The sequence below is a fragment of the Periplaneta americana genome, chromosome 6 (assembly GCF_040183065.1).
Source record: "Periplaneta americana isolate PAMFEO1 chromosome 6, P.americana_PAMFEO1_priV1, whole genome shotgun sequence".
Classification (NCBI taxonomy): domain Eukaryota; kingdom Metazoa; phylum Arthropoda; class Insecta; order Blattodea; family Blattidae; genus Periplaneta; species Periplaneta americana.
In genome coordinates, this window is record NC_091122.1 from 135,121,912 (window position 1) to 135,136,274 (window position 14,363).

General features: G+C 35.1%; 1 protein-coding gene and 1 long non-coding RNA gene across 4 annotated transcripts in view; one reads left to right on the plus strand and one right to left on the minus strand.

Annotated features, from left to right (window-relative positions):
• Window positions 1-7,767, minus strand: part of LOC138701757 (nuclear factor NF-kappa-B p110 subunit-like) — a 116,192-nt gene extending 108,425 nt beyond the window's left edge. For 2 of the 3 annotated variants that reach the window (XR_011332682.1, XM_069828984.1), the window contains exons 1-4: window positions 7,439-7,642; window positions 7,016-7,177; window positions 5,592-5,731; window positions 1,305-1,474 (exon numbers count right to left, since the gene is read on the minus strand). Coding sequence is in view for 2 of the 3 variants with exons in the window: in XM_069828984.1 (XP_069685085.1) it covers window positions 1,305-1,474; window positions 5,592-5,731; window positions 7,016-7,177; window positions 7,439-7,517 (551 nt within the window). In the remaining variant the exon portion in view is untranslated. The other variant, XM_069828985.1, reaches the window with a different exon arrangement.
• Window positions 1-14,363, plus strand: part of LOC138701759 (uncharacterized) — a 33,846-nt gene extending 19,483 nt beyond the window's left edge. The window contains exon 3 of the long non-coding RNA XR_011332683.1: window positions 9,203-14,363. This is a non-coding gene — a long non-coding RNA (uncharacterized lncRNA). The remainder of the gene's footprint in view (window positions 1-9,202) is intronic.

Genomic DNA, 14,363 nt, shown 5'->3' on the forward strand with positions numbered 1-14,363 from the left:
TGTCGTTTTGTACTTATAAGCATTTCAGTTGTGTTGAAGACTTAATACTGCAATCCTGTGTACATTCTGTCATCTTCACAAATGGATACAACTCTACGAAAACGGTCTAAAATTATAACATTAGCAGAGCATTCTTCTATGACACATAGGCAAATTGCTGCAGAATGTCTCATCGGTTTGGCTACTGTTAATTCGATCATAAAACGATACAGGGAGACTGGATCCATCACACCCCAGAAAAAAGGAAACTGTGGCCGGAAAAGGAAGACTTCGTCTGCAGATGATCATTTAATTGTCAGGAAAAGTAAATTAAATCCTAGACTAACTGCTGTTAACTTAACCCACGAGTTAATGGCTACCACTGGGGCGAATATTCACGTCACAACAGTGCGGCGTAGGCTTTTGGAAGCTGGACGAAGGGCTCGTAAGCCTATTAAGAAGCAACTGCTAACCCCTGTTATGTGCAAAAAACGCTTAATGTGGGCAAAATTACATCAACACTGGACAGTGAATGACTGGAAGAATGTACTTTTTTCCGATGAGTCTCATTTCGAGGTCCACGGCCACCGTGTTTCTTATGTACGGAAAGGATCCGAAAAAGTAACAGCAGCTCATCTCCAACAAGCACCCAAATACCCCCCTAAAGTAATGTTTTGGGGTTGTTTTACACATGAAGGGCCTGGAGCATTAATACCTATCACGGGAATGATGAATTCTGACAAATATATTCACTTATTGGAAACCAGAATCGTAACCCAGCTGCAAAAATCATTTCCGGATGGCAGAGGTGTGTTCCAACAAGAACTGGCACCATGCCATACGTCTCGAAAAACTACAGAATTCTTCAACAAGAAGAATATTCAGGTACTCCCCTGGCCAGGCAACTCACCTGACATCAACCCCATTGAGAACTTGTAGTCAATTTGCAAAAGAAGAATGCAAAAAATGGATTGTTCTGCAAAGGAGAAGGTGATTTCTGCCTTCATTGGTGTATAGTTTCGCGATGAAGAAATGAATATTTGTGGGAAATTAGTGGAATCCATGCCAAATCGTCTCAGAGCTGTTATTAGGAACAAGGGAGGCCACATAGATTACTGAGGTATGTCTTAGATCCTTTTTTTTATCCCGTTTGAGTGTTTTTGCATAAGTAATTACGTTGTTCGAATTAATTTGCACGCTACTGTAAGGTAATTTTATTTGAACACTTAAATGCGATAAGTTTTACATAAATATTTAATGTAATGAATGAACAGAAACTGTCAATTTATTTTTAATCAATTATTTTCAAGAAAAGTGCAACTCACACTGCAGTGTAGCCAAGTTCAGGTGAAACTGCAAATTCATGAGGGTCATCCTTGTCCTCATTGTCTGCTCTGACAACCAGTCGATGGGTGTGTGGTGACCTGTGGGCCTTGTTTTGATGTGTTGTATATAAGGAACATCGGATGACAGCAGGACCATCATAGTTACAGAGCTGAAAGTACACATTAAAATTGCAGACACTTATTTCTTATACACACAATAAAACCTGTAGATGAGGTAAGCAAGAGACAAAACAGGTAACTAATGATTCTGGAATTTAAGGAATGTAGATACATTCGCTTATTCAATAATTGTATCTTTAGTTGCTAAAGACTCAGTGGTCCAAAGTTCCATTCCTATCAGACGCAAGTGAAGATTTATTTTTTTCAAAATAGGCCGACCATGAGTCCTTTACTTACTGTTACTGTTTCAACACTGCAGCATAACTCTGAAAAGTTGGCTAACATAGAACAAAATTATCAAATATTGTCAATTTGTTTCAAAGTCATCAAGTCTGTGGTTCAATATAATTTTAGCTTCGGGACTTCTAACACAAAGGTGTCAAAAGAAATATTAGCTAAATTTTTCATATGTTGGCAGGTAATTCTGATTTATAGCTATATTTTCTTCCTTTCTTACAAATATGCATGTTTCTGATATTTCTACTGGTACTACTACTACCACCAATAATAATAATTTTTATTTAGCCTATTTGTTTATTTATTCATTAATATTTATTGTGATGTACAACAGCCTGGAAACAATAACAGTTCAGCATAATAATAATAATAATAATAATAATAATAATAATAATAATAATAATAATAATAATAATAATAATAATAATAATAATAAGAATAAGAATCAATCACAAACTAGACCTTAAGGGTATATGTACGTGAACGACCACAAATATTATCAGAAAATATAGGCTCTAAATTTCTAAAATTTTATAAGAAAATGAACTCACAATTGGACAAAAATTACAAGGTACCACAACAAGACTTATTAGAACTTAAAATATATCTGATAAAAGTATAACAAAGGTTACTAATAATATTTTTCAAACCTGTTTTATCAGTGTAGGGGGGGGGGGGAATTCTGTAGTTACAGTCTCTCTGACATCTTTAATATTTTTCCTGCATGTAATAAACACTTATTTCTGAAAAGTAGACTACTCTCAGACATGTAGAGTTGTTTATTTTAATACAATTGATTTTTTTTGTCCTATATAAAATGTATTAAAACTTACATGTTTTGTGACTTAATTTTTTCTATTTTCAAAGAAAAGGGCATTACTGTATTCTATGCATGTTAAATCAGTGTATAAAATTTTAGAATTCTATCTCTAATAGTTGTGGAGTTATGAAATAATATGTGTGAAAATTTTCAAATTTTGGAAAATTTAATTTAAAGTAAAAATGAATTCTAAAAAAATATTATTAGTAACCATTTTATACTTTTATCAGATATTTAAGTTCTAATAAGTCTTGTTGTGGTACCTCGTAATTTTTGTCCAATTGTGAGTTCATTTCTTTACAAAATTTTAGAAATTTAGAACCTGCATTTTCTGATAATATTTGTGGTCGTTCACATATATATATACCCTTAAAAGACCTGTCTTTGCCACTTTTGGTAGTCTTCTCAAAGGTCTTTTTTTCTTGCCAGTAACCTTCTAATTCCAAAATGTCTATTTTACATACACATACTAAAGAGTATTGATACATAGTTTATCTTGAACCTTTATTATAAACAAAAACGAAAGAAGTTACATAGAAAAGAGTATGTCGTTTGGTAAACAGTTACTCCATGTTTGATGATAAAAAGTTTAGCCACGAAAAATACGACTAAATATCAGAAGAGAGGAGGTATATGTCATTCATTACACACTCTAATTTTCCTTATTCTCTTATAACCATTAACTTAAAATAAATAAGTTTGGTGGTGTACCTAGAAATAATACAGTATGTCTGAGCCATCTAGATTGAGAAATTGGTCAGCTGCTTATCTGATAGGTTCCCACACATCGCCACTAGGAGAGGATGTATGCATTTGACAGTAACAGTGTTCATTTGGCTATGACTGAGTATAGGTCGTTCATTCTGTCAGTTGTTGTATGGCAATGGTAAAAAGATATTCATTAAGGGAATGTACTAGGGCATTCGAAAAGTAATGGCAACATAGTTTACTGTTTCACACTAAATTTATTTAGGTTACTTTTGACATTACATAGGCCTACTTCAAATATAGTCTCCTGTCATGTCAATAATTTGTTGCCAAATTCTTGGAAGACGGTGGACTCCATCTGCAGTAGCATTTTTGGATATCTCTCTCACTGATCAATCTGAAGCTCTTTGGATGTCAACTCTTGACTGAAAGTGAATGCCTCACTTCCACCAATTTGCAATAGTTCAGTGTGGTAGGACTTCTCTTCCACAGGCTTCTTGCAATAACCTAAAGCACTGAGTTACATTTGACTATAATTATATGTGTACAAAACCGCCTTTGCTTATCATAAAATAAATAAATTTTCATTAACGTTTTCGATACTTGTGTATCATCTTCAGATGTGAAATGTTAGATTAATATGATGAAAACCTTGCCTATTAGATGGAACTTAATGTGGTAATTTTCGGGTCATATTAGTGTGATTGCTTGGACTTAACTTAGGTTGATCTATGATATACATGCTATGTTAGGTTAAATCACTGCGAGTCATATGATATGATCTAAAATATAAAATAAAACTGTTTAAGAATTGTAACCACTATTAGCGTAGTTATTGAAATGTGAACACTTTGTATAAACACTTTAAAAGTTCAAATCACTTTGAACATGTGTTGGCCGTATTTGCCGATTTAAATCACTGCAAGTCATGTGATATGATCTAAAATATATAAAAATTAAACTGTTTAAGAATTGTAACCACTATTAGCGTAGTCATTGAATGTGAACACTTTGTAAAATCACTTTGAAAAATTATAATCACGTTGAACATATGTTGGCTGGATTTGCCGATTTAAAGTTCGTTGAATAGGGCAGTTTCTGTTGATCTTGATGTTTGACGTTGAACTAAAGCGCAGTGTCGTTTTGTCACTAACATGTTTATATTTTATTAAAATGCGTGTTGTTAAGACGTTTCATCCAATTACCACATTAAGTTCCATCTAATAGGCAAGGTTTTCATCATATTAATCTAACATTTCACATCTGAAGATGATACACAAGTATCGAAAACGTTAATGAAAATTTATTTATTTTATGATAAGCAAAGGCGGTTTTGTACACATATAATTATAGTCAAACATTAATAGCTTATCGGCAAACTTCAACATGAAACTGAGTTACATGTTTTTTTCTCTCGCAACTTGGATTTTTATGAAGCACCTTTGTTCGTACCTTTAGGACTGTACTGTTTCTGCTGCTGAGATGGCAAGCGCACTCGCGCAATGTAACTCATTAAAACTTACAATGGAGCTTCATGCACAATATCTGGTTCTCTGATTAATTATCAATATCTGTCATTCTGGTCCTGTGCCATGGCATCGCGGTCTAAGGCATCCTGCCTAGGACTCACGTTACGGAATGCACGCTGGTTCGAGTCCTCATGGGGGAAGAAATTTTCTCATGAAATTTCGGCCAGTGTATGGGACCGGTGCCCACCCAGCATCGTGATACACTTGAGGAGCTACGATAGGTAGCGAAATCCAGTTGCGAATGCCAGCTATAACAGCTGGGGGGATCATCATGCTAACCACACGATACCTCCATTCTGGTTGAATGATCGTCCACCTTTGCTTCGACATGTGGGCGTGAGGCCAGCAGCCAGCTGGTCGGTCTAGGCCCTTCACGGGCTGTAGCGCCACGGATTATTATTATTATCTGTCATTCTGTGATGTCACGTGGGCATGCAGATGAACTCAAGCCTCATCATAAAAAAATCGATCAGGGATAAAGTTCTTCATTATTTACTTTTTCTAACACCTAATTACAAAAATTAAGACTGCGATTGTAATCTTAGGGTTATAATTCATAACATGATAGAATTTTTCTATACGGTTTTAATTTCAATAATTTTTGTTGCCACTCCTGCAGATGCTTTAGAAATCCCTGTCTACTGTGCTAAACGTCTCAGAGACTTGTGTTGGTTACGCTCTAATACCGCATCAATTTCATCCAGTTTTTCTTCCGTAAGAACACGGCACTTTTGTCGTCTTTTTCTGTCATTTACAGAACCTGTAATACTCTAGTGTTTAATAATATATTTATTTATTATACAAAAGACTCACCTCAACTGTAGGATATGTTTTCTTTCTGTTCTTATCAGAACTGCGTCCAAGAATACTTCCATGAGTACCCATCATTTCAGATTTGTACCTGAAGCGGAATTTTTCTACTGGCTGCTCTATAATTCGCAGATATGGTAAACCTGAAAATATAAAATGGAAAAAAGTCACAATCCATACTCGCTAAAAGTCTGTCACAGTTATAAATAAACTTACTTCAACAGAAAAACAAAAAGTATTAATTTTTAATACACACTTAGTCAACAATTTTAGATATTCACTTTAATAAAAAATTGTAACAAAGTAACTATAAACATTCTTAATGAAATATTTTAATGGACAGCATAATTTGTTGACTCAATTGTATTTAATTCAAACATCTGTAACTTGATTTTAAAACTAGCACGATAAGCTTATATAATTTCTCCAAATATTGATATCATTAGTAGTTTTCACTCTCTTCTTTATTTTCTGGATGGAGAGAGAAGGAAAGTCTTTGGAACACTCTCTGCAACACAGATCTACTGCAGGCTAGCGTAATCAAAGTTTTATTTGTAGCATAGGCTCTTTATTATTATTATTATTATTATTATTATTATTATTATTATTATCAACAGGGGCGTATTTTGCGGGCTACCGGGGCTACTGGCGGTAGCCCAAGGAAATTACAAAAGAAAAAGTTTATAATATAACATAATGTAATAATTTTGTATTATTAGTTTTACCATAGTAATTAAAATTAAAGTAATTGTTAGATATATTTTGTGTAATAATAGGGTCAGCGGTAGCCCAAACCCTTTAACCAGTATACGCCACTGATTATTATTATTACTACTACTACTACTACTACAGTATTGACAGGCTTAACATTATTATCATTACTATTATTATTATTATTATTATTATTATTATTATTATTATTATTGTAGCATATATGGGTGAATCATGAAATGCATATAGTGTGTTAGTTGAGAGACCTGAAAGGAAAAAGACCTTTGAGGAGGCTGAGACGAAGATGGGAGGATAATATGAAAATGTATTTGAGGGAGATGGGACATGATGGTAGGGACTGGACGAATCTTGCTCAGAATAGGCAGACTTGTGAGGGCGACAATGAACCTCCGGGTTCTCTGAAAGCCATTTGTATTATTATTTTTTTTTTGTGAAGATGCAGTTGATCGTATATACGAGGCATAATAAAAGCCTAAACTAACCAAACCTAACCTGTCGCAGATTCGTACTTATATGCAAGGTGCAAAAGCGGAATATGAAGGGAACTACCTCAGCGCTAGTTTAGCCCTAACGGTTGCTAACCTAACCTGAGCTCTCATTGCTAAGATATTGAGTCTTTCACATTTTAATAGAAATTATCTAATGTTTATACCAAACAACACAAAAAAAACATCACATCACACACTGACACCCACCAACACCAACTTGTTCCGGACTGAGGACCAAAAAATTCTGATATGTTTGTGGCGACAGTGTCACTGACATCGGTGAGGGTGCTGACATATTGCTCGATGAATCATGTGAATCCACCGAACTCTGTGAAAATGCACCTGGACTTGGAGCAGAATTCATCATTCCTAAGAGATACAAAATACATAATGTTACAGTTAGAATAGCATTATCAAACCACAAATTCTATAAAGTTCTAAACTAGTCAATAAACAACAGACTTAAAATCCAATATGAACACTATCAAGAAACTTATTTTCATGCTGAAATATTGTAATATTTGAGGTTATGTTCCTGATGATTATATCATAAACAAATACCCGGATGTAACATCTATGTTCTTATTTGCAAACAAAATATATGGCTCAAACTGCATGTTAAATAAATACCTAATCTATCACAATCATAAGAAGATGGAGGATTAATTATGATTCCACAATTAAAAAGAGTAGTTGCTGACGCTGACATTGTGCTTTCCCAAATTCAAGCTTAATAATAACACTAGATATCAATACTTCCACCAAAGACAATGTTTTAATACGTCTTCTTCCACTATCACTCTTTCACACGTTTAACGTTGACAATAAACTAAACGCAATTCCTTTACTTACCCACACGCAACAAAACCCCCTCTCTTTCTCACATTCACCAGCGGTACTTCCCCGGTGACCTCGAAATTCTCTGTACTTTCCGTGACGTAAACTGATTTGTATCCTTCCGCGCCTGCAGATGGCTAATGTACTCTCGCATTGATGTGTAGGCCGTAATTTGTTGCGGCATTATTATGCCTTCTTCTTCGTATGCCTTCATCTTCTTTTTCGCAGTTTATTTTTCGACATCCTATTGGTTTTATATGCCTTGTATGAGTAATATGCGGATCAAATTGACAGCGTACATCGTTGGGTTGTCAGATTTTGAGATGGGAAATAGGAAGTTTCATTCCCATTCGGCTTCTTCGAAAAAAAAAAAAAACGTTGAGTGTATAAGAAGAGAGTTAATTCATTCATAGTAGGTATTCTGCCCAAATGCAGGTCTTTCACTGCAAACCCAGCATTCTCCAATCTTTCCTATTTTCTGCCTTCCTCTTAGTCTCCGCATATGATCCATATACTGTGTCTTAATATCGTTTACCTATCATAATATATTTTCTTCTGCCCCGAACTTTTCTCCTTTTCCCATTTCTTCCAGTGCACCCTTCAGTAGACAGTTTCTTCTCAGTCAGTGACCCAACCAATGTATTAGGCCTACATATTAATTAATACAATTAATCTTATTATGATTTATGCATTATATTATACCGGTACCTATTGTAATTATTTATTATGTCACATATTTAACCTGTATTTCCACTTCAATATGTCGTATTTAAATTTTAACTATTTATTTATATAACAAAATCTTCTTGTAAAATTCACTATAGTTTTCATTATTGTTGAATTATACAAAAAGTTCATCTTTTTATAACATTTTGCAGTATTCTGTTCTTTCCATCCTTCCATTTTGTAGTCATTACTGAAAATAATCCCCGTAAATGGGGAAAAGCTTAGCAAGAACTTTATTACAAATATAATATTTTTCGGCTTTGTGCACCAGTTTAATCTATAAAACACACCAATTTTTCTGGTACTGTCATACATACTACTACACCCCCACCAACCACACTGCAAATATCACGTAGGTACTGCGCGCGAGATTTGAAATATTAAAACAGAACATTTAATTTGGCGTACGGTTCAAGACTCGTACCGTACGCGGAATAAAAAGAGCTAAAACCGTATTGTTGCGAGTAAAACCGTACATCTGGCAACCCTATACATCGTCTACATTCAGGTGTGGAGCAGTGTCTTTTTTTCCCCGGTTACCTTTTTTAAATAGAACAATAACAAATTATCATGTTGTTTTCTTTAACTCTAAAGGCAAATAATTTATCGCAGCATAGTGTAGTGTAGACTCCTTGAACTTTTTGAAAAATAACGTTTAGATTCGAGTATTTTTTTTAATCCATAATCGTTTACCTTTCTCTAATTTTTCACTGTCAGAGTAACAAAATCTACATCGACGTAATGCATAGTCCTCCTACCTCTCCTTCAATATAATCCCTGTGCTTGGTGCTGTGGCACGTTCGAATTATAACAATGATAACTTTATTATAGGAAAGTTGGACACCAACGTCGGATTAAGACAGCAAAGTTGGAAAATACAGGATTTATCCTAAAACACGAAGAAGAAGAAGAAGAAGAAGAAGAAGAAGAAGAAGAAGAACTTTATTATAGAGACACCTACCGCCTAGTGCCGATCTTGTAATAAAATGAAGCCAACACAATATGAAATTTAACTCGTCAAACATATAATAATTGAGATGTCTCAATAATTGAGAAGGTTATTTTGACAGTTCTGCAATTCAGATGCTTTAAATATTGTGAATTGTCGACTTTAAAGGAGCGGTATTCACCCATTCGTTAGTTTGAGTTCCGACTTTATTGTGAAACGTCCGTTTAACATTTTGTACATTTTGACAATTTACATTTTTAATATAAACTTCACATTATCATTCCGGGTTCTTTGATTGTCTAAGTGACCGCAAAGCTCGATTTTACAATAATTTTAAAGGAAAATTTCGCAGTCGCAGCATGACGATGTTCTCGCGAACGTTCTTTCCGGATCTAGTTTCACATTCCTTGTGAAAACTCAACTGATAATAATAATAATAATAATAATAATAATAATAATAATAATAATAATAATAATAATAATAATTTTCTTATACTGCTTTATAATGAATTAAATAAAACGTTGTAATGACGCAAACTTATCTTAAGGTTTTCTGTGCAGATTCCTCCGTAGTTTAGTTGTTATCTACGCTGAACACAAATGAAATGAAAATAAATAAGTTTAGAAATCAATGAAAACACTAAATACGTATCTGTTTTATTTTATTCTTAATCAGAAAGTTCCACTTCACACTGCTCACTATGAAGTTCTAACGAATTGTATGCAGTGGCTGGAAACGTTAAAAACAATCGACAAGAAACTTGATTGTTGGGTGAATATTCAAACTATGCACATTTCATAACATTCTGTTTTTAAAGTAAATTAAAATGTGAACCAAATCCGCTAAATATAAATATTTATTTATTGTTCCGTCAGCAATGGAATCAGAAATAATTGATATCAAATTAGCGCACATTAGTTCACGTTTTGTCTTTGTAAAATTCGTATAACACTAAATTATTAACAGTTATTTTAAAATTATATATTACATTTATTCTTTCGGCCGCCTGCTTGCTCGCACGCACTGCGCACCTACTAAAACCGGCCCTGATCACAAAGTTAATTTACTCAGAATGTATTAGTATTAAACATAAATCAACCTCTACTGTGAGCAGTATGAGATGAAGATAAATGCAAATAAGACGAAGACCATGGACATAGGAAGAAAAATAAAAACGGTAAACTTGGGAATTCTTCATATACTGTACTTGGGGTGTACTATAAGCAGTAACATGAACTTTTCGTCTGATACGTGAACAGAGCGCTCCAACTATAAGTTTGATAGGGTAGGCCTACTCTGTAATTATGTATTTCCGCACTCGTACAACTTTCGTTTTCTCTGTATATGAGGAATCCATTCCTGAAATTTTGCCATCGAGTTTTGGTAAGCCCTGTACAGCACCCCTTCCACACCCCCCAACTGTGAAATCCTGGCGCCGTCACTACTTATACCACATCAGCTCAGTGGCGGCTGATTCACTGAGGCAAGTGAGGCCGGGCCTCAGTCACTTGGCTTAACTGAAATCAAATTTTGTGTTAGTTATTTGTATGAAGCATATATCACTGTAGAAGCATTTGAAAACTTTGATGTATATAGAACTGTTTTGCAGTAAAATTTGTTCCTGAGGAAGGGATCGCTCGTGCCGGGTCTGGCTTGTGATGTATATAGACCTGTTTTGCAGTAAAATTTGTTCCTGAGGCCTGAATCGTTCCTGCCGGGTCTGGCTTAATGCATTTCATGTCCTTTCGCGGGCTTTGAGTTTACGCTTAAAACGTTGTAGCTGAGGCACAATTCGTCTGGCCTGGTCAGGTTTCACTCCTCCCATCCATGGGCCGGCTTCAAGGGTAGAGTAGGGTGGGAATAGCAGTGGTGACTTGTTTTCCTAACTAGGCCATAAATAACAAAATTCCAGCTTTTTGGCAGGCAGAGACCCACTCGATTCTCTCCCCTTATGTCTCAGTTTATGACATAAGCGAGGGTGGTCTACTATTGTACTTCGTAGTACAGTATAGTGAATCTGGGCTAATGTTGTTATGTATTTCGGGAAAATATAAACAGAAACAAATGAGAGAAATAATGCTGGTGTAGTTAATTCATTGTTAGAGTGTCCTTTTTCGAGAAGAAATAATACTGAAAGAAAGGAAGTTTTAAATAAAGAGAGAGACTACCTACGACATCGCTGATAATTTTTCTGACACATAATCTTAAAACGCAAGTTTCTATTGCATCCTGGTATGGGCAACATAAATGGTTATGTGGTAATGTGAGGCAAAATAAACTTCTCTTGGCCTTGTTTGTTGCTGTCAAAGGAAAAAAATAAAAAGAAAAGAAAGAAAGCGGAATTTCAACACATAATATGGGTTGCTTCATCACACTGAAACAATCACTGAAACTCACAGCATAACAGCTTATTTGGTGAGTGAAATTATTATTTTTCTTGATAGTAATAAGAATAGACTAATAATAGTAATAATAATAATACAGTAATAATGATATTAATAATATAATAACAATAATAATTAATATCATAAATAAACATTTCCTATCGGAGGCACTTGAACTAGTTGCATCTGGCCTCACCGAGGATTTCGATCACCGGCCGCTACTGCGATCAGCTATGGCGCAAGACCCTTTCTTAAAGGACTGTAATTACTTGTAAAATCTCCCTTGTTATAGGTTACGTGTGTTAATTTCCACAAAAGCTTCGAGAATTTTCATTTTTATGTATATGCGACACGGTGAAAATAAAAAAAAAACTCTCACACCACGTTAGACGCCGTGAATATATGAGCTCATACTTGGAATTTACTGTCATTATTTTTCAGGAAGATACAGGTACCCTTATTGTTACTACTGGGTGTCCATTTCAAAGTGTGTCATGACGTCACTGTTGTGAGTCAGCGATTTGAAGCCAGTTTCAGCTTTTATGTCAGAGAAGTTGCCTATTAATCAAGGCGTTCAATCTGAACTTGAGACGTGTACGGTATAACTTGAACGTCGCATCGTAGCAACAGATGGCGGCCTGTACGGTCTGTGTGCTACCATAACCTCTTTCAAACTGTGTTTTGCGCGGGCAAGTCGTACGCAGGGTATTTGTTATCATCGGTTGCGTACGGCAAATTCCACAGTACAAATCAAATGCTCCGTGTCCATGTTGACCGTCGAAGTTAATGTCAACAAATACGTAAGTAATCGTCTTAACCCTCTCCACATATCCCGACAGTAAGAAAAAAACTCACCAAAGTACGTGTTTCCAAACAGTTCACATTCCTGCCACTACTGGCGTTACCGTACATATCGGTAAGTATTCTTCAGAATGAACGCCGTACTTACCAGGCAACTTCTCTGGCACATAGGTAATGCGCCTCTGCGGAAGTGTAGGAAGAATGAATTCTCTAGGCTCATCGGCTAGCCACATGATGGCATACAGCGAGCCATGACACACTTTGAACTGAACATGCAGTGTACGCTCAACTTGAAAACAGAACATATTGTAATTCTTGCGGTAGCGTACATGTGAAGATTAGACAATGAGACTTGCAATTTAACGTATTTTTATTTAATGTTGCTGTAATGGAATGACCCAGCCAATTCACGATTTCTCACCATTGTCATTCATTCATTGTGTTCTGTCCAAGGGCAGGTCTTTCACTGCAAACCCATCTTTCTCCAATGTTTCCTATTTTCTGCCTTCCTTTTGGTCTCAGCATATGATCCACATATCTTAATGTCGTCTATCATCTGATATCTTCTTCTGCCCGAACTCTTCTCCCGTTCACCATTCCTTCCAGTGCATCCTTCAGTAGGCAGTTTCTTTTCAGCCAGTGACCCAGCCAATTCCTTTTCCAACAGAGCTTCATTTCTTATTCTCTCTGTCCACTTCATACGTTCATTCTTCTCCATATCCGCATTTCAAATGTTTCTATTCGCTTCTCTTCACTTCGTAGTAATGTTCATTTTTCTGCCCCATATAATGCCACACTCCATACAAAGCACTTCACTAGTCTCTTCCTTAGTTCTTCTTTTTCTATTAAAAGCTTCCTTGGCCACTGCTATCCTCCTTTTGAATTCTTAGCAACAGCTCATGCTACTGCTTATAGTACACCCCAAGTATTTGAAGCTGTCCACATGCTCTACTGCCTCATTTAGAATTCGCAAGTTTACCGTCTTTATTTTTCTTCCTATGTCCATGGTCTTCGTCTTATTTGCATCACCACTGCGACAAAGATTATTTTATTTAGTCTGCGGAACTTTTGGTAAAAATTGGTTTAACAAAATTTCTTGGCTTAAAAATCGATAATGTGTTAAATTGGAATAATCATATTAAAGAAATTGCCCCCAAACTAAATTCAGCTTGTTTTGCTATTAGATCTATGCAAAAGATAGTAAATACCAATACTTTAAAAACAATATACTTTGCATACTTCCACTCGGTAATGAGTTTTGGAATAATATTCTGGGGAAATTCCACAGGTAGTAACAGTATATTTCTATTACAAAAAAGAGTAATTAGAATAATAGTAGGTGCCAAATCTAGGGAATCGTGTAGGACTATTTTCAAAAAACTACAAATAATGCCCATGGCTTGTCAGTATATCTTTTCATTAATAATCTTCCTCGTATATAATCGTGAAAACTTTGTAACTAATTCAACAGTTCATAGCATAAATAGACGTCAAAAAATGACTTTCATACTCCATCGGCAAGTCTATCGTGCTATCAAAAAGGAGTGCGTTATATGGCAGTAAAAATTTTTAATAGCCTCCCTATCGATATAAAAATGAAACTCAAAACATAAGATTATTTAGGGCCAAATTAAAGAAGTTCCTAATTTCTCACGCTTTCTATTCTGTAGGTGAATTCAAGACATTGATAATAAAACTATGTGTTGTAGGCCTACTAGTAGATTATAATCTCGTCTGTATATATTTCATCTAGACTGTGACTTTAAATTAAGACTTTACAATAGTATTAAGTTTCTTGACTTGTTTCATATTCTAGCTGTAAAGCAATGTATGAATACCATGGAATGTTAATAAATA